The sequence below is a fragment of the Pelophylax lessonae genome (assembly GCF_965119305.1).
Source record: "Pelophylax lessonae genome assembly, chromosome: 2".
In the NCBI taxonomy this organism is placed as follows: Eukaryota; Metazoa; Chordata; class Amphibia; order Anura; family Ranidae; genus Pelophylax; species Pelophylax lessonae.
Window position 1 is genome coordinate 442,615,310 of NC_138769.1, and position 23,661 is coordinate 442,638,970.

The 23,661-nt window shown below is 43.6% G+C and overlaps 1 protein-coding gene across 2 annotated transcripts in view; it reads left to right on the plus strand.

The window, feature by feature from the left end:
• UXS1 (UDP-glucuronate decarboxylase 1) overlaps window positions 1–23,661 on the plus strand; it is a 129,396-nt gene that overhangs the window by 35,887 nt on the left and 69,848 nt on the right. For both annotated transcript variants that reach the window (XM_082245611.1, XM_082245612.1), the window contains exons 10-11: window positions 11,236–11,355; window positions 15,243–15,286. In XM_082245611.1, coding sequence (XP_082101737.1) covers window positions 11,236–11,355; window positions 15,243–15,286 — 164 coding nt within the window. The remainder of the gene's footprint in view (window positions 1–11,235; window positions 11,356–15,242; window positions 15,287–23,661) is intronic.

Below are 23,661 nucleotides of genomic sequence, written 5' to 3' on the forward strand. Positions count from 1 at the left end.
GACCACCATTGTGTGATCTGGGAACCCTGGCATCTCAGGGAGGACCCTCCGTGAGGCCTTTAGCCCTCTTTCTGCTACAAATGTTGGGATCCTTTGGGCCCAGGAATGACAATCCTTGTTTACTTGTCTAGCTCTATTTTTTTTTTATTTTCTTTCTTTTTTCTTTGTTCTTATCCTTCTTCTCTTTCCCACTATGCATAAACCCAGTGGGCACTTATCAAGCCCCCTTGGGATTACAATTTCTGGATAAACCACATTGTGTACTCATTATGTTGCTCTTATGCTATTGGTTCATTCGACATACATGTGTCGCAAAAACAATATTTGGGTATGGTAATGTAAAGCAACTTTATCAGTTATCACCCACGTTTTAGTGTAAATTTCTTTTGTACATCCTATGTTGGTTTGCTAACTGAACTTTTTGTGGTTTCCAATGACTGCTATTTCCCTTTCTACTTTTGTATTGTATAAAAACTTCAACAAAAATTAATTTTAAAAAAAATAATCCATCAGAGTCCTTGAGGCCCTAAGTTGGGCCAAAGTTTTCACCAGACCCAGCAAACATACACTCTGTGACCACTATCTGGGTACCCCGGACTTCAGAAGTATTACTGAAGCTACAGCTTCCCAATATGTTTGACTATGGGGGCATTGCCAAAAGATGTGAATAAAGTACGCTGGGTCTGCTGAGCACCGCCAGCACTCTGCAGGAGCTGATGGTTATATTCTATGTAAACGTGCAGCGTGAGATCCTGTGTAGGATTTTGTATTGAATCAGCCTATCCTTTGCAGACACTAGCTGCAGAAAAGAACATGCCCACATTTCCTCCCAGTCTTCATCGTACAAATTAGGGAGGTTTAGTGTCCATTTAGATTTAGGAGCCTCCAACCCCGAGTGGACAGAGGGAGACCTAGTCTTATAGATATTGGAAAGTGGTTTTGTGAGGGGATCCTCTCGAAGTACATTTTCAAGGGTAGAGATATAGGCTACTGGTTGCTGTCCAAATTGTGTTTGAAAAACTTGCCTCAATTAGATGCATCTAAAAAGGTATACATTAGGAAGGTCATACTATGTTTTTAGAGTATCAAAAGTCTTCAATTCTCCACCTGCACATATCTGTTCCAGATATTTAATGCCCTTTACCGCCCAAATCTGGGGGTCAGGTATATAGCTAAATTCCGGTAATAATGGATTAAGCCATAAAGGGGTATGTTGGGAAATGTGACCAAGGGGAGTAGGACGTAGTGCTTGGGCCATCAACCATGCTTTTAAGACCGCGTTCATGGCAGCAATCAGGGGCAAGGAGGTGGCTGCCCCTCTGTATATGAGGTTTTTAAGAGCTTCAAAGGAGCCTACACAGGATGCTTCTGGCAGCATCAGAATCATTCTTTTATAAGCCAGTTGTGGGCATGGTGGCCAGAAAATATTTATGAAGGTCGGGGCACACCAATGCAACCATGGCCACTGCAAGACTGTCAGCTTAAACCTTGGTTGTTGTGAGCCCCAAATAAAAAGGTATATTGGAATTTATCATTTTAAAATACTTTTTAGGAATCCATATAGGTGCGTGTCTTAGTACATATAGGCAACGGGTAACCTTTTAATTTAAAACTAGATTTATGCGCCCTATCAGGGGCAGAGGGAGGTTAGCCAAAGCCTTCAATTTGTACTTCATGTTAAGAAGTGGGACTAAATTTTTAACGTACAATATTCTGAGGGATTCAAGGAGATCTCAATACCAAGATACCTAATACTGCGTGTCCATAGAAGAGGTAAGGTAGGATCAGCACTGCATCGAGCCTCCCTATCTAAAGGTAGGATTTCAGATTTCCCCCAATTGGTTCTTAGTCCTGAGTAAATAGAGAAATCAGACAAAATTCTTAGGGCATCCCTAAGGGAGGGCCTTGGGTCATTCAGGAACAGGATAAGATTGTCTGCATACATAGTTATCCTCTCAACCAAGGTACCTACCCGGATACCTGTAACAATAGAGGCCTTCTTTAGGGCCATTGCCACCGGCTCCATCACTAAAGCAAACAGTGCCGAGACCATGGACAGCCCTGCCTCGTGCCTCTCCTTTGCTGGAAAGGGTTCTGAGAGCTCACCCCCTAGTTTGATCTTCTCCTTCGGGGATGAGTAGAGCAACTGGACCCGGTTTAAAAAAAAAAACTGGTCTGAACCCCTTACTTCCTAGAACTGCATACATATAAGGCCTTCTCAATGTCTAGTGCGGACAAGACTAGAGGTGGAATCTATGGGGGGGGGGGGGTAGTTGTACATGAGTGAAAGGTCCTGTGTTTTTGGACCGTATTTTACACTGTACACATGTAAATGCTTGTGCTAATGTTTTTGTGCATACATCTGTACTTCATCCCAGCAACAGAAGAATACTAGGTGGTAGAAGACACCTGCTCTAGGCAGCTTTCACCTATCAGCAGTGTGTAACCATATTGTCAGGCTTTAGCAGCAGTGTCAGCCAATAGAGTCCATTTGTGCCCTAACACTGTACTGTAAATGTTGCTCAAACATTAAATGCGTACAGAAATCCTGCACAATACTTGCCATGTTTTTCATATGGCCGTTTGCATAAATCCTTCTTTTATTTCTTTTTTTTCCTTTTTTTTCCAGATTTGTTCTTTCTGAGATCCCATTTTTTAAATGCTTTTTTTTTTATTTTTATTTTTTATTCACCAAGAGCATTTGCTGCAAAGTGTTGAGTGGATCCTGAGCAATAAGAGGTGACAAGTGATTAGAATTTGATGCTGTCTGTGGGATAAGCAGAATGACATCAGTATTCATGAAATCATTTGCCTGTAACAGGTGCCCGGACCATTTTAGCAAATAAGTAATTCAAGCTGTCCGATTTCTGGGATATAGTTTGACATTTGAGCGCTCGTATTCTGTTTTTAGAGATAGGTTATCAGAGTTCCTTGTGTTTGCTTACGTTGTTTTGATATATATTGTGAAATATTTTGCTGATTTAGTGTAGCTGTCATAAAGACCTTTTTTAGAATTCATTTTCTCTTAGGGCCCTTTCACACTGATATGTTTTTCCTGCGTTTTTTTTTTTTTTTTTTTTTTTTTTTTTTTGTCCCTTGCAAGAAAAATATATGTCCCTTTTTTAAATCCTATGGGACTCTTCACACCACTGCGTTACAGGTGCAGTGCAGTTTTAAAAGTCCTGCATGCTGCATCTTTTTTTTTGCGGTTTTGCAAACTGCACCAAAGACACAGCTTCCCATTCAAAGGAATGAAAATCTGGGCCAATTTGCGTTAAAAACGCACCACAATTTAGTTTTTGTGCTTTTGGTGCATTTTTGCGTCACATGCCCATTTTTCACCGGTAACCCAGAAACGCACAGCAAACGCATCTGAAACCCAGCAAAATCGTGGTAAAAATGCATATGCGTTTTTACTGTGATTTTGCTAAAGAGTAGTGTGAAAGTACCCATAATCGTACAGTACAGAACACAGGACTGGGTATTCATAGACAGTGGGTTATGTTACCTTCTTTAGGTCTAACCACTTAAGGCCCGAAAGGTTTTACCCCCTTAATGACCAGGCCATTTTTTGCGATACGGCACTGCATTACCTTAACTGACAATTGCGCGGTCGTGCGACGCTGTACCTAAATAAAATTGATGTCCTTTTTTTCCACACAGATTGAGCTTTCTTTTGGTGGTATTTGATCACCTGTGCGTTTGTTTTTTTTTTTTTTTTCCCTGCTATAAACAAATAAAAAGCGACCATTCTGGAAAAAGAACAACCTCTACTATAAAACACAGCCTATAATAAAAATAAAAAAAAGAATAAAAAAAAAAAAAAATTTAAATGTTTATTTTTTCATCAGTTTAGGCCAATATGTATTCTGCCACATATTTGTGGTTAAAAAAAAATAAAAACCTCAGTAAGTGTATATTGATTGGTTTGCGCAAAAGTTATCGCATCTACAAACTAGGGGATAGCTTTTTATTTTTATACTAGTAATGGCGGCCATTAGTGATTTTTAGCGGGACTACGACATTGCATAGAAACATAGAATGTGTCGGCAGATAAGAACCATTTGGCCCATCTAGTCTGCCCAATATATCTGAATCCTATGAATAGTCCCTGGCCCTATCTTATATGAAGGATAGCCTTATGCCTATCCCATGCATGCTTAAACTCCTTCACTGTATTTGCAGCTACCACTTCTGCAGGAAGGTTATTCCATGCATCCACTACTCTCTCAGTAAAGTAATACTTCCTCATATTACTTTTAAACCTTTGCCCCTCTAATTTAAAACTGTGTCCTTGTGGTAGTTTTTCTTCTTTTAAATATGCTCTCCTCCTTTACCGAGTTGATTCCCTTTATGTATTTAAATGTTTCTATCATATCCCCTCTGTCTCTTCTTTCTTCCAAGCTATACATGTTAAGGTCCTTTATCCTTTCCTGGTAAGTTTTTTTTTTTTTCCTGCAATCCATGTACTAGTTTAGTAGCTCTTCTCTGAACTCTCTCTAGAGTATCTATATCCTTCTGGAGATATGGCCTCCAGTACTGCGCACAATACTCCAAGTGAGGTCTCACCAGTGTTCTGTACAGCGGCATAAGCACTTCTCTCTTTCTACTGCTTATACCTCTCCCTATACATCCAAGCATTCTGCTGGCATTTCGTGCTGCTCTATTACATTGTCTTCCCACCTTTAAGTCTTCTGAAATAATTACTCCTAAATCCCTTTCCTCAGATACTGAGGTCAGGACTGTGTCAAATATTCTATATTCTGCCCTTGGGTTTTTACGCCCCAGGTGCATTATCTTGCACTTATCCACATTAAATTTCAGTTGCCAGAGTTCTGACCATTCTTCTAGTTTTCCTAAATCCTTTTCCATTTGGCGTTTCCCTCCAGGAACATCAACCCTGTTACATATCTTTGTGTCATCAGCAAAAAGACAAACCTTACCATCGAGGCCTTTTGCAATATCACTTATGAAAATATTAAACAAAATTGGTCCCAGTACAGATCCCTGAGGTACCCCACTGGTAACATGACCTTGTTCTGAATGTTCTCCATTGACTACAACCCTCTGTTGTCTGTCACTCAGCCACTGCCTAATCCACTCAACAATATGGGAGTCCATGCTCAATGACTGCAGTTTATTGAGAAGTCTTCTATGTGGGACAGTGTCAAAAGCCTACTAAAATCTAGATATGCAATGTCTACTGCACCTCCACCGTCTATTATTTTAGTCACCCAGTCAAAAAAATCTATAAGATTTGTTTGACATGATCTCCCTGAAGTAAACCCATGTTGTTTTTCATCTTGCAATCCATGGGATTTAAGATGTTCCACAATCCTATCCTTTAATAGGGTTTCCATTAATTTGCCTACTATTGATGTCAGACTCACTGGTCTATAGTTGCTCGATTCCTCCCTACTACCAGGGGCGAAAAGAGGATTAAGTGTGTCCCTAGGGGGTGCTTTATAACTTTGGGGGGCATGTACTTATTAGATGAACCTACAAGAGGCTACTGGTGTGAATGTCTCTGACCAAACAGACAGACTTCATAATGGTGGCCTGAGGGGGTAAAGTGTGTCCCTAGGGGGTGCTTTATAACTTTGGGGGGCATGTACTTATTAGATGAACCTACAAGAGGCTACTGGTGTGAATGTCTCTGACCAAACAGACAGACTTCATAATGGTGGCCTGAGGGCACAACATCCTCTAGTGGACCCTGTACTCACTGCCTGGCGCTGGCAATATTTTGTGTGGCCACCATTCTTTTCCACCACTGCCTTAACCCTATTGGGCATGGAGTTCACCAGAGCTTTACAGGTTGCCACTGGAGTCCTCTTCCACTTCTCCATGATAACATCACAGGGCTGGTGGATGTTAGAGACCTTGCGCTCCTCCACCTTCCATTTTAAGGATGCCCCACAGATGCTCAATAGGGTTTAGGTCTGGCGACATGCTTGGCCAGTTCATCACCTTTTACCCTCAGCTTCTTTATCAAGGCAGTGGCCATCTTTGAGGTGTTTGGGGTTGTTATCATGTTGGAATACTGCCCTGTGGCCCAGTCTCCGAAGGGAGGGGATCATGCTTTGCTTCACTATGTCAAATTACATGTTGGCATTCATGGTTCCCTCAATGAACTGTAGCTCCCCAGTGCCAGCAGCACTCGTGCAGCCCCAGGCCATGACACTCCCAGCACCATCATTGACTGTAGGCAAGACACACTTGTCTTTGTACTCTTCACCTGGTTGCTGCCACAAACGCTTGACGCATCTGAACCAAAAAAGTTTATCTTGGTCTCATCAGATCACAGGACATGGTTCCAGTAATCCATGTTCTTAGTCTGTCTTCAGTAAACTGTTTGCAGGCTTTCTTGTGCATCATCTTTAGAAGAGGCTTCCTTCTGGGACGACAGCCATGGAGACCAATTTGATGCAGTGTGCGGCGTATGGTCTGAGCACTGACAGGCTTAACCCTTCTCTTCCCCCCCCCCCCCCTTCAAGCTCTGCAGCAATGCTGGCTGGCAGCACTCGTATGTCTATTTCCCAAAGACAACCTCCGGATATGAAGCTGAGCATGTGCACTCAGCTTCTTTAGTCAACCATGGCGTGGCCTGTTCTGAGTAGAGCCTTGTTAAAACGCTGTATGGTCTTGGCCACCGTGCTGTAGCTCATTTTCAGGGTCTTGCCAATCTTCTTATAGCCTAGGCAATCTTTATGTAGAGCAACCATTATTTTTTTCAGATCCTTTGCCATGAGGTGCCATGTTTAACTTCCAGTGAGAGTGAGGACACCAAAGTTAACACACCTGCTCCCCATTCACACCTGAGACCTTGTAACACTGAGTCACATGACACTGGTGAGGGGAAATGGCTAATTGGGCCCAATTTGGACATCTTCACTTAAGGGTGTACTCACTTTTGTTGCCAGTGGTTTAGACTTTATTGGCTGTGTTGAGTTATTTTGAGGGGACAGCAAATTTACACTGTTATACAAGATCGACACTCACTACTTTACTGTAGCAAAGTGTAATTTCTTCAGTGTTGTCACATGAAAACATATAATCTATTTCCAAAAATGTGAGGGGTGTACTCACTTTTGTGAGATACTGTGTATATGTATTACACACACACACACACACACACACACACACACTTTTATAAACTAAGTATCTTTTATGTGCTCAAAAATGTGTACAGTATCTCACAAAAGGAACTCATGCAGCGCCATGTTCTGTGGTCTGATGAGACCTAGATACAATTATTTGGTTCAGATGGTGTCAAGCGTGTGGGGCAGCAACCTGGTGAGGAGTACAAAGACAAGTGTGTCTTGCCTACAGTCAAGAATGGTGGAGGGAGTGTCATGGTCTGTGGCTGTATGAGTGCTGCTGGCACTGGGGAGCTACAGTTTTCTTTAGGGAACCATGAATGCCAACATGTACAGTGGCATACTGGAGCAGAGCATGATCCCCCTCTCCTCAGAGACTGGGCGCGCAGTCTCCGAAGACCACTGCTTTGTTAAAGAAGCTGAGAGTAAAGGTGATGTCTTTGTGAAACCTTTCACATTGTTCCTTACTGACTACACTAAGATTTTTGGAAAGACGTTCCAAGTGTGAATGTAGTAATGAGTCTTCAGTGACTTTGTGCACTTCGTGGTTTTTTATCTTCTAAAAAGTTTGTCAACCAGCTGAATGTAGTTTGGTGCTTTGTAGTTCCCAAGAAATGTCTCGACAACATACTTGACAGGTTTCAAGGTGATCATCTTCTCCCCACTAACAGAACCACATATCATTGATGTTTCTGATCGGTTAAAGATGCCTTCCTTTGGCATCAGGTTTTGGAAACCTCTGTCTCTAACAAAAACCCTCACCTTCCTTGTTTGTTACATTCATGCTTTTGCTTCTTACCTTTTATATTTTTCTCAGAAGAAGCTGTCATAATTGACTGCAAGGTTTTTGAATAATGTTAGAACAAGCCTGTGACAAGTCTGTCCTCATTAACAAAAAATGCAAAAAGCCCAGCTTATGTATCTTTTTAACACTTATTTTGGATAGACCATGTTCAAATCTGGTTACAGATGTTAAAGAAGACTTGCCTGCACAGTACATACAGGATTATTTATGGCAAAATAACCTAAAATAAATATTGCATTTTTATGGTAAACACAACTGTCGAGCCCCCTCCATAAACAGAGCACGAACTAGGATTTTTTTTCTTGCTGTAAGGTCCAGAATGGAGCATCTTAAAAGGTAATCTTGTAAAGAGCCTCTTCTTGTTTTGCACGAGGATAACATGGTTTTGAGACAAAAACCTTCCTTTTTACTTAAGTTGGTGTTTTCATTCCATCTTCGTGGACATCATCCTCCCTTCCTGGTGTCTACTTGGTAGCAGCGGCCTCCATTTGCAGTACGGAGTCGCATATTATTCTACCTGGAGATCCTTCTAGATGACATTGCCAAGTGGATCAGACAACTCCTTTCCAGAGCCTGCACCCTTAAAGTGGTTGTAAACCCTTACATATACCCAGTGAAGTGACTAGTCTGAGGTGATACAGAGGTGAAACAAATCCTCTTACATAAGCTGTACCTGTTTATCTGCAGTCTTCTCTTCTTTTCTCTACAGCCGTGCAAAGTCCAGAATTTATAAAGCTTGTCTGAAAAAGGGGTGGCGAGCTGAAATAACACTCAGCAGTGCTTATTGAGGAGAGCTTTGAGAGTGGATTGAAGGGAAAGGACATTGCACACATGGTCAGAAGTCCATGGCACCAATGCCAGCCTCCTGCCACACTAGTAGATTTTTTTATTTTTTTTCTCCTTCAACCCAACAGGGCTGAACGAAAAAAAAACTGACCATGCAAGAGGAGCCACTGTACTAACTATCCGGCGTTCGCACAGCGACCTCCCTTGCTGTTCTATTGTGTTCTGATGGGGGGGGGGGGGGCCGTGAGAGCACTGATTGGGAGCCAATCGGCAGACCTATTTCAGACACGCCCCTTCGACAGAAGTTTGCCGAACTGTTGAACCAACTCCAGTACACATGGATGTCAGCCAGTTTCTGTTGAACCAGTCAATGCCGCCTGTAATTTGGCTGTGTGTACTAGGTTTAAGGTCTACTCCAAGATTAGGAATTTACAGGCAAGTCAAAATTTTTTAAAATTATATATGTTTGTGTGTGTATATAGAATATACCCTAAACTGAGTGATACTTATTTGGTGAGTTTGGATGACACTGTCTGGGGTACAAATGGCACAGCAGATAATCTCCGCACTCCTCAATTGTAGAAAAATTTCAGCCATTCTGGAAAAAGTCCGCATAGAGTTGAATCACAGCGCACACATGGTATCCAAAAATGTGTCACATGGTATACCATTTGTTAGTTGATAAGAATATTGCTTAACCTTGAAGGGTTTCTACCTTTTGGATTCTATGCATGAAGGTAAAAATAACCTTCTGTGTGCATCAGCAGCCCCCCCCCCCCCCAAATACCTACCTGAGCCCCATTTCAATCCAGCAATGCACACAAGAGCAGCGGCTTTTCGTGGACTCACTCCTCATTGGCTGAGACAACAGCCTTTGGCTCCTGCTGTTGTCAATCACAGGCTGTGAGCCAATGAGGAGAGAGAGAGGGGGCGGGACCGAGCTGCTGCTCCGTGTCTGAATGGATGCGCAGAGCAGCAGCTCAGAAGCTTGGGTGCCCCCATTGCAAGCTGCTTGCACTGTGGGCACTTGACAGGAGGGAGGGGCCAGGAGCGCCAGCGAGGGACTCTAGAAGGGGAGGATCTTGGCTACTCTGTGCAAAACTGCTGCACAGAGCAGGTAAGTATGACGTGTTTGTGTGTGGGGTTTTTTTTGCCTTTTTATTATTACTTTAAGTATACAATATGCTATATATTGGATGTCCTCAAGTTTTGAAATATCTCTGTCTTCATCATTTCAGTTATACAGAACATAGTTTGCCTGACCTCTGCTCCATTTAATGATTTTGATACTTTTCTCTTTTGGCAAGTACGGTAGTAGGGAACAGGTGGTGTTTGGGACAAAGATATGCTTGAAGTATTTAATTACACTCGTCATTTTGTTAATGTTTTATTTATGTAAGTGTACCAGGTGTGTGAACAGAAAGGGTGCTTCATTTGTGGCTGTAGGACTTGATGTCTTTAAAGTGTCCTCCTGGAACTGAATAGCTTTTAAATGTGAATTCAAATAACATGCAAGTTACTTAACGTAAACGTTTGTTTTTAAGCTGACTGAATATGTATAAAACAGTTCTTACCTGTGGAAAAGGCATTTTTATTCTGCTTGCAATTTCTGTTTTATTCGCTAGTTAAGGCTAAATGTCTCCTTACAACCCCACTGTTATCTTGACTGTATACACTATATAATGAACTTCATGTTTTTTTTTTTTTTCTTTTCAACCACGATTTATCACTTCTATCCTACTTATTTCATATGAATTACAAGTTTGTGTTTACTGACGCGTTTTTAGAACAATGAAGAATTAGATCAGTTGTCAGATTTTTATTCTAATATTTGTCCCCGTCATGGGAAATTTCCCTCGCTTCCTCCCTGGAAGGCCAGGGGGTAACAGGGAATTTCGGGTTGTCCCCTGAGCAGTAATTGAGGGGAAACATTAGGCACTAGTACTGGTGATAACAAGCAGTTCCCTCTCTTTGGCTGGATTTCCTTGGCTATGGGACAGGAAGTTGAGAAGTATGGGATTTTTTTTTTTTTTTTTTATCCTACTTGCCTAGGTTTATGCAGCATCGGTCCCCCCGCTGGCTTTAAGGCTGATAACTGAGCAATCGAACACTGCTGATCACTCAGTTCTCAGTGCTGCCTGAGCAGAGAGTTGGTGACTGTCAGTCAGCGGCTCTCTGCTCTTTCCTGACTGCTGAAAAGGTGTACAGGAGTGCAGATTATCTTCACTTCTGTGATCCACGGGAGAAATACAGCCAAACCAGCTTTGGCTGTACTTCTCCTTTTAAGGGAAATCCCCCCCCAGTGGGACACAGATGACGAAAACAAAAACTGACTGGTTTTATAAACCTTCCCTTGTGCTCAAAATACTTAAAATGTTTTGCATATAGTTCTATTTTAATAGTATATCATATTGGCTGATGATCATGCTGACATACTGAAATGAACCAGCCTTATATGTGCGGTTGTTTACATATTTCTCTATATATTGAGCTATTTGTGACATTCCACCCTTTCCCTAAACTGTTGTCTTGTATTGTTGACAGGAAGGTGTAGAGGTCAGAGTGGCACGGATATTTAATACATTTGGCCCCCGGATGCACATGAATGATGGAAGAGTCGTCAGTAACTTTATTCTGCAGGCACTTCAGGGAGAGCCTTTAACTGTACGTACACCATCAACAGATAATTGAACAACTCTCAAAGAATCTTACCCACATACTGGAATGTGTCCTAAGTTCCGCCCATTCCAGCAGATGCTGCTGTCCACATTTACTTTAAAATTGTTCTGTATGCTGCAATTTTTTTTACTACTAGATCTGTGTAATGAATAACATTGTGTAAATGGGTGCTAACATTGCAGCTGTCAGGTTGCTGCAGAATGTGAAGACAATGAAAGCAAATTATTGCTTGCTGTGTACAAATCCACTGTTCCCTATTATGCACCCGTTGTAGAGCAACAATCCAAGCAATAGAAGTACTGCTTTTAATGGTCCTTCTATTAATGAACGGATACCTGAAGCCCACTGTTTTTTCTACTTATGTGGCCAGGTTTGCAGTCCAGTCGCATTGATTAGTTTGGCAGTGTTAACTATTTTCCAAACTGACATTCATTTATCTACTTAATGTACATGCAAGATCCATTACTTCTAATATTTTTTCATTCCTTTTAAAGGATAAATTCAGCTTTCTGAACAGGCTAACATGTGACACCCTTATTTAAGGTGTAACAACTTGATGTTCAGTAAGCTCCCCCCCCATTGTGACAGCGGGTGAGGGAGCTACAACTACCGTCTGCCATTATGGCAAGCAGCTCATAGTTCTCAGTGAACTGCAAGGGTGCTGATGAGTTCATTAATATTTCCTGCTTTTCAGTAACCGCCTTCCCGTACAGGCAGACAGCCAAACGAAGTTTGTAGGAGCCTGGCATTGCAGCCATGGTCTTCTGATCATGTGTGCAATGTTATGCAGGCTCCTGAGAAAAATAATATGCAAAATTGTGCATTTATTCTTAAAGTGAAAGTATTCTTTAGGGAAATAGTGGTTCAGAAATGTGTGCTTGTTTCTTACTGCAGTTTTTTTAAAATGAACTGCCTCTTTAATGTGTAGAAAAAGTACCGTATTTATCGGGGTATAACACGCACTTTTTCCTCCTAAAAATGGAGGAAAAAGCAGCAGTGCGTGTTATACGCCGATATTAAAAAAAAAATAAATAAAATGGCCAGGAAGCATCGCCAAGAGCAGAAGGGGCGGGCCGGGCCGAGGAGAAGGAAGGACTAGCTGTCATTAGAGCAGAAGGGGGCGGGCCGAGCCGAGGAGAAGAGAGAACGAGCGAGCGCAGTCACCGGAAGTCCCGCCTATGACAGACGTCACACGTCTCGGCAGAGGAGGCGGGACTTCCGATGACTGCGCTCACTCGTTCTCCCTTCTCCTCGGCTCGGCCCGCCCCCTTCTGCTCTTACGGTATGACAGCTTGTCCTTCCTTCTCGGCCCGGCCCGCCCCTTCTGCTCTCGGCGCTGCTTCCTGGTCTTTTTTTAAAACAAATGAGGTCAGTTCCAATGGCGCTTGCGATGCTGCATATTTGGACATTGCGCTTGCTGGGCTGCATGTATGGACACTTGGTGGGTTGCATGTATGGACACTTGGTGGGTTGCATGTATGGACACTTGGTGGGTTGCATGTATGGACACTTGGTGGGCTGCATGTATGGACACTTGGTGGGCTGCATGTATGGACACTTGGTGGGCTGCATGTATGGACACTTGGTGGGCTGCATTCATTGACACTTGGTGGGCTGCATTCATTGACACTTGGTGGGCTGCATTCATTGACACTTGGTGGGCTGCATTCATTGACACTTGGTGGGCTGCATTCATTGACACTTGGTGGGCTGCATTCATTGACACTTGGTGGGCTGCATTCATTGACACTTGGTGGGCTGCATTCATTGACACTTGGTGGGCTGCATTCATTGACACTTGGTGGGCTGCATTCATTGACACTTGGTGGGCTGCATTCATTGACACTTGGTGGGCTGCATTCATTGACACTTGGTGGGCTGCATTCATTGACACTGCTGGTGGGCTGCATTCATTGACACTGCTGGTGGGCTGCATTCATTGACACTGCTGGTGGGCTGCATTCATTGACACTGCTGGTGGGCTGCATTCATTGACACTGCTGGTGGGCTGCATATATTGAGGCTGGTGATATCATTTGATTTAAAAAAAAAAAAAATGTTCTGAGTTCAAAGCTGTTTATGTTAAATTTAAGCTTTTTTCCTGAAATTTCTCTCCAAATATTGGGGTGCGTGTTATACACCGATAAATACAGTAAATCCCTTTATTAGCTTGTTAAGTTTAATTGAAAAATAATGGGCTTATCCTGTAAAACAGTACAGTGAGCAAAGCATAAAGTATCACAGGACTTCATCTTGTGTACCAGCTTGTCCTCAGAAATGAGACTTTGGGTTGGTTCATGTGGGTTACTGCACTGGATATGCCAAGCAGTAGCTATAAACTTGTACCTGTGGACTTAAACTGTAAAGAGTGCGAGGAGCAAAGCACTTTTTTTTTTAGATTGCAGGACCCATCACATTCTTTTACCATGCCCCCTTCAAAACGGGTACTTGGGGTTGTTTGCTGTACATTTGTGTACCATGTACGCAGAACAGTAACTTTAACTGAAAAAGCCGAAAATACATGCTTAAAGTATAAGAAGAAAAGCTCTACATGCATAGTAAAAATAGGAAAACTTTTTCAGGCTTACTTCATTCTTTTACACGGTTCTGCTGAATATTTTGTTAGTGAGGGGTTCATTTAAAGGCCTTTTAACCTTTTTCTTTGTGAAAATTTCAGTGCATTACTTGGCTAAACTCTTCCTGTAAAGTAGTGTACATCATGCATAGCATATTTTGATTGTATCTGAGTAGTTTCTTATGACTTCCTCATTTTTTTCATTCTATCTCATTCATGATGTTGTTGTAGACCTTTGTAAATTTGCCACTGCAATGACTGTGTAACTACCTACTTGTCAATATAAGATATCAGTCATACAGGACTTTCATTGTTTGTTGGAGTTAGTGGACCTCATAGACTTCTATTGTGAGAAGCATCCAAGCTCAACCAGTAGAGCCTGTGTTTGCAGTGAGTAAAAATGGTTGCCCTCACTGCATAAATGGACTCATACACACGATGAGAATATTGGACGACTATTCGTCTGTTTTTTTTTTTTTTTTTTCCTTTCATAAAGAGGTTACTTAACTTTACAAAAATTCTTGTACAACAGAACACCACTTCGGAAGGGATGTAATGTATTCTTTAGTTTCCGAACATGCGTGGTCTTGCTCTTCAATTTTTTTTTTCCTGACGATTGCTGTACTAAAGAAAATTGTAAATCTGATATCATACGAGAAACATTTTGTGTTTTGTCCCTTTTGGATAATTTCGGATGAACTGCTGTGATCGCCTCTCAAAAGCTGTGTACTGCAGTCAAATTTATAGTATGATCGGTTACAAATTATACACAGTTTTTTTTTAAAACAACCATTTACAACTCTTAACCTGTATATAGAAAAAAACAGTGATTTCTAAAGTATGTACATTGTCCCTGATCTTTTCAATTGCATCATTTCATTTAAAGGAAGCCTGTCAAGAAGGGAAAATGGAGGCTGCTAATATTGTCATCTCCTGAAAATGCTAGTTGTTTGGCTTTCATGCTGATACTCATTTTAATAGTAATCTTTGTCCGTTTTCTTCATCTCCATACTTGATCTTGGACATTATTTAAAAACATGAGTTCGTATAAGAGCCAGGGTTTGTCAGTCATGGTAGGCATTTGTTTCTTCAAAGACAGCTTTAGTGGAGAAGGGATAAAGCATTTTTGCATTGTAAAGTCCATTGTCTAAGTTTTAAATTGGTATTGCTATTTCATGTAATGTCTCCCTCTTGTGGTCAAAATGCTGTGTTCTTAAAATCTCAAACTAACCAGATGTGAATGTTCATATATAAGTGACTCGACATGCTGTGATAATTATAGTTTTTGTTATAATAGGTATATGGATCAGGATCTCAAACCAGAGCATTTCAGTATGTCAGGTAGGCTGGTTTTACCCATTACCCTTTTTTCTTGTACTATGGTTGGAATATGTTTTATGTGCAGTATTACCCTAACCTAATCGATTGCACTGCAGTGTAATTAACTTAGAAGTTGCATACAGTATAAATTTTTTACCCAGGACCTGATAAAGCCCCACTGTACTTAAACATTACAGTTGGTTTCTAGCTATGTTTGCTAATAAAAAACACTTGCTGGTTCCTGTGTTGCATAGACTAATGGCTAAACTGTGACAGAATTAATCCATCCCGTGTGTTGCTATATTTCCATTACCAGTAGCAGTGTGGTTTTATTAGGGATTGTTAAGAGAAATATTTACAAGGGAAGAAAGCATCTGTCAAAATATCAAATTCTTTTTTTTTTTTTTTGAAGGTAAGGGGCTTTAGGGCTTATTTACATCAGATGCACTAAGCAGCCTTGTCCAGTGCAGTCCCAACACATAGACAAGGCCTATGCATTGTTCCCTATCTTAGAAGTACATACCACCTTACTTTTTTCAGTGCACCTTGGTGCATCGTAATTCACTGCATTGTGCTGTAACCAATAAAAATGAAATGTCACTTCTAACAAAGGGGGGGGGAAAAAAGCAATGAACTGTTTACAGCATGGTAGTGTGCTATACATCATGTGTGTGTTTAAAATTCAGAAAAGAACTTGTGCCACCTGAAAGAAAAATCACACTAGCAGCGCTAAACAAAACAGTCTTTTAGATCCCACTGGGATTAAATCAGTCCTGGTTAAATACTTCAGATGGGTGCACAGTCAATAGAGTAAACAGATTAAATCCTCCACTCCAGTGCTTCAATTTGCATAGCATGCACCTTCACCGCACCTCAGTGACTCCCCCCTAGGCAGTGCCTACTCACCAGCTGAAATCTTTTAATTGCGCCTTTCAGAAAAACACCATGGGATCAGTAGTGCTGCGTTCTCCAAGCTATTACTTGTCCAGCGCCTCGCACCATCAGGGAAAAGCTGATGTCTTAACTGGTCCCCAATCCGCAGAGTATTCTCAATAAGGCTCTCCAAAAACCATGCTCCCAAGTGTCATAGAGGTGACATGTAATCACGAGAAAGGACTCATAGCGTAATATTGTTAAAACGCCATTTTATTTCAAAATAGTCCCCTTCCCCTCATACATTGCACTCACTTCAGATAAAAAAACATAAGAGCGTTACTTTAATAGTATGTGGTAATCTTGGATGTCCCGCAGCCGAACCCAGCTTACTTCCCCTACTGCTCGGTACCTAACCGGCAGAGTTCCGGGTATGACGTCGGACGTTGGTTACCTAGGTGACCGCGTGCTCATGGTAGTGTGTGTTGGTGTGAACAAGCTTTTATAGTTTAAATAATGAGTTGGCCCACTTTCACATGGACGGTGCTGCTGACTCATAACCCATGTTGAATCAATTTGTCAGCAGCGGCAGGCATTAAGGAGGTGATATGCCACAACTGCATCCCTTAGATATGGTTGCAGTGTGGCCCCATTAGCTTCTTTAGGACACATGGGCAGGCTATATCAGCTGTATGTATGGTGGCATCCGGCAGCCATTATTAGGTTTTTAAACCACGCCTGCTTTTACCATGCTGCCAGTGCTCATGTGAAAGAGGCCTTAGCATGTAAAAAAAATTACTCGGATTAGTTATGTTAATATTTTTATATGCTGTAGTCCACAGGTATTATGGGCATGTCATCAGCACAGCTTGTTTTGTATCATTTTGGTACTGCATGGAAGCCCTTTTAGTTACCACTTTGCAAACATGCTTGCTAAGCATTCATTCTATAAAACAGTTGTCTTTCCTCTGCCCTGGTTATGCTTGTTTGTAATGATTGTTGGCTTTCATATAAAATATATGATCAAGATGTCTTTCACACCATACATTTTTGTGTGTACATTCAACGCCCAGTGCTGCTGACCATTCTCCCAGTTGTATTACTTTTTTGGGTCTTATTCATTTTTATTCTGATGTTTGGAAAGGGTAGCCTGGGCAGACTATGAATCCATGTGAATTAGAATCACAAAGCATAAAAAAATGGATTTCTCTTTTAGTTCATCGACAAACACAGCGCTCCATTAATCATGACTAACCCTATCGCCTGCTGCAAGAGAAGGATAAGGCGGAACAAAAAACTTGGCTACGCCCATGGGCCGTCCTCAGCTGGTATATAATCCCCGCTCTTCTATAGGCATTCAGTTTGTTTCTGTCTGCTCTGGAGTAAAAGCCTAGGCTCCCTGCTGGAATCTCTTGGTCCTAGCAATTTTTCTCCTTCCATGCATCCTTTTTGCCTTTTTTTTTTTTTTTTTCTGCCTGGAAGATCTCCAGTCAACTGCCAGGTTGGGCGAGGGGCTGGATAATCTAGATTCTGTGGGCTCCCCAGTTAGACCAGCGAGCGCATGCAGACCGTAGCTATGCTCTAGGTCGGCTGCAACATAGCCTCACAGACAGAGGCTGGCCCGCGAGATAAACATCTTGCAGGGTCACATAAGACTGGGCGCTGGTCAAGGTTGCAGCTTCCCCTTAGCTAACAGCTCCCTCACTTTGGTGGCGAGTAGTTGGAGCGTCACCTGCACCATGGATCAGTAAGTTCAGTTCCCCCTCGCCATTTGTGTGGTTTGGGGTGGACACAGATACCGTCCAGGGATGGTCGGGCCCTGTCTGCAAGTTTTCACATTTCCCACTCCAAGCCCTTAAGTTGTTATCCCCCTGTGGCTGTATCCCCCCCCCCCCCTCACATTCCTCCTCAGTGTCGTTTCTTTGACCCTGGGGGGCTCTGTTTGGTGGGAGGTCCGGTACCTGTGTTTTCACGGCTCTTGCCTGATGCGGGGTGTACCTCCCTGCAGGGGGCGCAGCGGGCCATTTGCCAGTGTATGTTTTTGGCGGCCGTCTTGTCGTAGTTTTTTTCTCCGACTACGAGGCGGCCGTTCTGTGCTGGTCTGGTCTCTGGCCGGTGGCCATGTTTTTGGAGTATGTGACGTCACGGCAGCCATTTTTCCCATAGTCCGACATGATGCTGGAGTGGTGCCTAGGCTTCTGGGCCCTCCCATTCCTCTCACCTGGATACATAGCTCGGTGCACACATGTTTTGCTGGCATTTTGAACGGCACTCCTTGGGTGGTGGTGAGTCCTGTGGGGGTCCTTTTTTTTTTTTTTCTGCTACAGGGTTTAATTGTGGTGCCTTAAAAAAAAAAAAAAAAATTTTTTACTGTCGGGTCTCACTTATTCTCATGGAGCCGCAGGGTCACCTCTCCCTTGCACTTAACCCCCTCCTGGAGGTACCAGGTCCTTTAGACCCCCAGCTTCTATTTGATGCACTGACAGCAGCCCTAGAGTCCTTTGTGTCCCAGGTGGAAGTTGTGTGCGTGCAAAGGCCTAGCAGGAAGCATCCTCCGCCTTCTGCTGAGTCTGTCTTATAAGATTCTGAATCTGGTTCTGCCGCCGTGGCCGTCTAGTGGGACTTGATACCATGCTGCCTGATCCGTCTGATTCCTCCACCTTCGCAGTAGCAAATGAAAAAAACGCTTGTGGATGCACTGGTTACTACAGTGCATGAAACTTTGAAAATGGAGGCTGTGGCTAATGTAGCTACGGATGTGGCTGCCCCTTTTGGTACACACAAGCCACCTTGTACGGCTAAGGTGTTTCCTGATCTTCCCTATTTTGTCAAATTTGTCTACAAGGACTGGGGGCAACCAAAGCAACCTTTTGCGGTTCCTAAATGTTATGCAGTACGTTACCCTTTTGAGGAATAATTTTTTGTAAAAAATGGACCGTTCACCGGTGGTGGACCCTCCTGTTTCCAGGTTAAATAAAGCAGTCATGATCCCAGTAGAGGAATCCCTGTCCTTTAAAGACCCAGCTGACAGGAAAGCTGAAGCTGTGGTGCGCAGCATGTTTACTATGGCTGGTTCGATATTGTGTCCGGTCTTAGCCTCGGCCCTGGTGTCTCAGACCCTAACTGAATGAGCCAAGCTTTTGCGTCAGGGTCTGGGTAATGAGCAGGTTCCTGCTACGTGCGTTGATCTGGTGCATCAGTTGGTCCAGGGCTGCAGTTTGTTATGCAGCTTTGGATGCAGCTCCCTTGCTGTCCAAGCGCTCTGATTTAGCGGTAGTGATTAGGCGCGTGCTGTGGCTTAAGAATTGGTCTACAGACCAAGTTTGCAGGAAAGCTCTCATCGATCTGCCCTTTCAAGGCGATCGCCTGTTTGGGGCTACTCTGGATGACATCAGTAGGGGCTCAAGGGGGTGGAGAGTATCTTACTTCCACAGGCTAGAAAAGGGAAGCTCCTAAAAAATGTTGTGCTCCCGGGGCTGCAGACAAGGTAAATTGATCTTTCAAGTCTTCCCCAGGAGGTTCCAAGCAACCTTGGTCTGGTAAGCCTAGAGCTTGCCTTTCTGGACCCGCAGACAAGACCCCTTCAGCATAAAGGTCTGCCCTCACACATGACTGGGTTGGGGGGGGACATCTTTGCTGGTCTCCAGCCTCGTGGACCTCCTCCTTGAACATCCGGGGGGGTCCATGAAATTATCCTTTTTTAGGGGTACCAAAGAAGGGGGCAGAGTTTGTCCTTTAATGGGGTCTTAGGCCCTGAGTAGCTTTGTACAGATTTAATTCCTGCAAAGGTCCAGGCGCCATTCGAACTACCAGATATCCTCCCTGACCCCGTTGAGGAAATTGATTTACCTAGGTCTGGTTTTAATACTTACAAAGGTGGTCCTTCCTCTGGACAAACTGTGAGAACTGCAGGCCATAAATCGCCAGCTGCTGTCGCACAGTTTTTTTTTCTCCCGACTTGCATACAGGTTCTGGGTCTGGTGGTGTCCAGCTTCTAAACAGTCCTGGTATGCAGCTTCTTCAGCAGGTTCGGCTCCACAGGAGGATACCGAGGTTCATGGTGAGGTCACTGGTTCCTCTGGCAGACCCTGCAGATGTCCTAGGAGCACTGTAAGGCCAGTATTATCCTCGGCTCAAGCTTCTTCCACGGTTCCTGTGAAGAATCAAGAGCGAGGTTCTTCCAATCATTCTGGTAGCTGTAAACCTTGGGGGCTACCTCTCAGAGGACCAGTTGTCCCAAGTGCTGATCTACCATCCTGCTTTAGTCGCTGGTTTTAATGGCTTAGCTATTGAAAGCCAGGTACTTGGGGATAGAGATTTGTCTGGATCAGTGATCCCTTCTATATTGAAGGCAAAGAAGTGGACTTCCAGCAAGATATGCCATCGTATGTGGAAAGCGCACATTTCTTGGTGTGAGTCGATTGGCGCTCATTCTTGCTCCTTTTCTGTTGCTCAGGTCTTGGCCTTTTCTTCAACGGAGCGTTGAGCAGGAGTTGGTCTTGAGTACCACCAAGAGCCAGGTGTCTGCCTTAGCAACAGTGTTAAATTAGTCGACTAAATTAACACTATTTTAGTCAACTAAAATGCAACTAAAACAATTAGAATGACTAACATGACATTTTATTCAAGAATATGATGAAAATTGACATAAAAATTAACATTACCCTGCTGACCATTTTCTAAATCGGGAACACAATTCCATCCAGAGCCTGTAATAGCACAATAAAGTTATACGTAATGGGCATCTATCAAGCTGCGGAAAAAGGCTTTTCTTATATTTTTTATTAATCAATAATATTGGCAATATATTCAGGTAATATGTGCAATGACATTACAGCCAATAGATTTTACAGTTTTTCGGGTTCTTTTGCATTTTAAAGTTGCACTTCTGTTTGTCAAAAAGCAAAATTTTTGTTTATGAAACTTGGTTTTATTTAAAAAGACGTTCTATATCCCAATGGCTAAATCTGTGTCTGTAGTGCATGTTAAAAACGTAATACCATAACCATATAGCTCATTTAGAAATTCTAGAGAAATGTTTAATGCATTACAATTTACCTAAACCAATTTGATTTTTAGTCAACTAAAATTTGAGATTTTAGTAGACTAAAACAATTCAGATGACTAAACTACAACTAAAATAGCATTTTATTCAAGACTAAAATTTGACTAAAACTAAATCGAAAATTGCTGCCAAAATGAAGATTGCTTACTGTTAGTACAAAAATCCCATTTCCCTTTCGTTCATTGACGGACACAGCTCCTGGTATTCATAACCTTTGGGCTTATACTGCCCCCTACAGGAGTAGGACACTAGGCAGGCAAAAGCTTTACCACGCATATAGGAGTCCCAGGGGGTATGCTTCCACTTCCTGCTATAGGCATTCGGTTTTTTTTTTTTTTCCTGCTTAATCAGGAGTAAGGACCTAGCTCCCTGCTGGGATCTTTGGTCCTGGCAAAATATTTTAGATAACCTTTTTCCTCCTGGATTTTTCCTGTAAGATCTACAATCAACTGGCGGACTGGGCGATGGGCTGGATAACTAGATACAGTCTCAGCTCCATCCTAGGCCAGCCGCGACATAGCCCCACTGGACGGGGTCTGGCCTGCGAGTTAACCACCTCCCGAGGTTGCAAATGACCTGGTCTCGGCCCAAGTCGCAGCGTTACTCCTGGCCAACAGCCCCCCATTTAGATAGAGAGGGTTTCTGTCTAGAGCGGTGGCCTGTCTAGCACCCCCTGGCCTGCCTGGATCTGTCCTTGAGGCCTGGTCTCCCAATCGTGGGTCCATGTATGCCTCATGGTGCTGCGTGGGGCCACCATTTTGTTGTAGCCTGTGTTCTATATACACGGCGGCCAGATTTGTGTAGTCCGGTAGCCATTTTTTTGTAGTTTACCAAAAAAAATAGCGGTGGCCATCACAGTGGAGCCCTGTAGGCGGCGATTTTTGATGATTTTACTTCTGGATCGCTGCATGTATAGTGCAATATCCTGGTGACTGCAGGCAATTTTTTCTGCGGGTGGGGAGTCTGAGGTCCTCTCTGAGTATCGCTTGGTGCTTGTGCCTGGTGACCAGGTGATGCTGCCAGGACGGTGGGGGTTGTCACTTAACAGTTTTTTACACCTTTTTTGGGGTCCCCCTGGTGACTCATGGAGTCTTTTTGGAGCACATTTCCCCTTCTGATCCCCTCTCTGAGGCTGCGGGGCCTTCCAGGTCCCAACCATCCATCCATCGATGCACTGACGGTGGTCCTGGGGTCCCTTGTATCCTGGGTGGTGGTGGCTTGCAGGCGACGGGCTAGCAAAAAGCGCCCCTCACCTTCCTCTGCCTCATCTGTCTCATCAGATCCCGAATCTGATTCGGCCGCCGCGGACGTGGGTCACCCTGCTGGGTCTGCAACCACACGCCTGGAATCTTCTACTAGTGGGGATGATTCCTCCACTTCTGCGACCTTGCACGACACATCACTGGTGGATGCACTGATTGTATCTGTGCATGAGACCCTGAAGATGGAGGACGCAGCTAACCTTTGGCACTCGCAAGCCACCCAGAGCGGCAAAGGTGCTTCCTTTCCCTGCCTATTTTGACAGAATTTTTGCTAAAGAGTGGGGGCAACTAAAGTGTCTGAGTGGGGCACCTAAGCGGATTGCTAGGCATTACCCCTGTGAGGAGTCCCTTAAGTGAACTGTGCCGCCGGTGGTGGACCCTCCTGTTTCCAGATTAAACAAGGCAAACATGATTCCTGTTGAAGAGTCCCCAGCCTTTAGAGATCCATCTGGTTGTAAGGCGGAGGCTGTGGCCTGCCGTATGTACACCCTGGCTGGTTCGGCAATGAGGCCGGTATTCACCATTGCCCTAGTGTTGCAAACTGACCCAGTAGGCTAAGCTCTTACACTGTGACCTGGAGTAGGGAACAGCTCCCCCCCTGCCTTTGCTGAGCTGGCAGACCAGCTGGTCCAGGGGCTGCAGTTTATCTGTGATGCCTCTTTGGATGCGGCTCCCCTGATGGCTCACCTCTTTTGGCAGTGGTCCTTCGGGGTGTCGTTTGGCTCAAGTGCTGGTCTGATCAGATCTGATCAGACTTCAAAAAAAGGCTTTGATCTGCCTTTCCAGTGGGGTTGCCTGTTTGGAGCAACCCTGGATGACATTTAAGGTCTCGCAGTGGGGGAAGAGTACTTTTCTTCTGCAGGCTACTAAGGGCAAGGGACCTCGTCGTAGATGTGGGACCTCCTCAGCTCATAAGTGTTGTTGTGTTTTTTTTTTTTTCCTCAGGGTTGACTGACAAGGGCTAGAAGCCTTTCAGGGCCTCTTTAGGAGGAACCTCTGGCAAGCCAAGATTGGGCTTCTCCAGAGCCATGGACAAGGCTCCTTCAGCATCAAGGTGCGCCCTTACCTGTATCCTCGGGTCTTCACAAAAGTGTTAGCCCCAGTGCTAGCCTTGCTACGCCAACGGGGGATTGGGATACTTGGACTATCTCCTTCTGCAAACGGAGGACAACTTTGAGATCACAGTATGAACTATG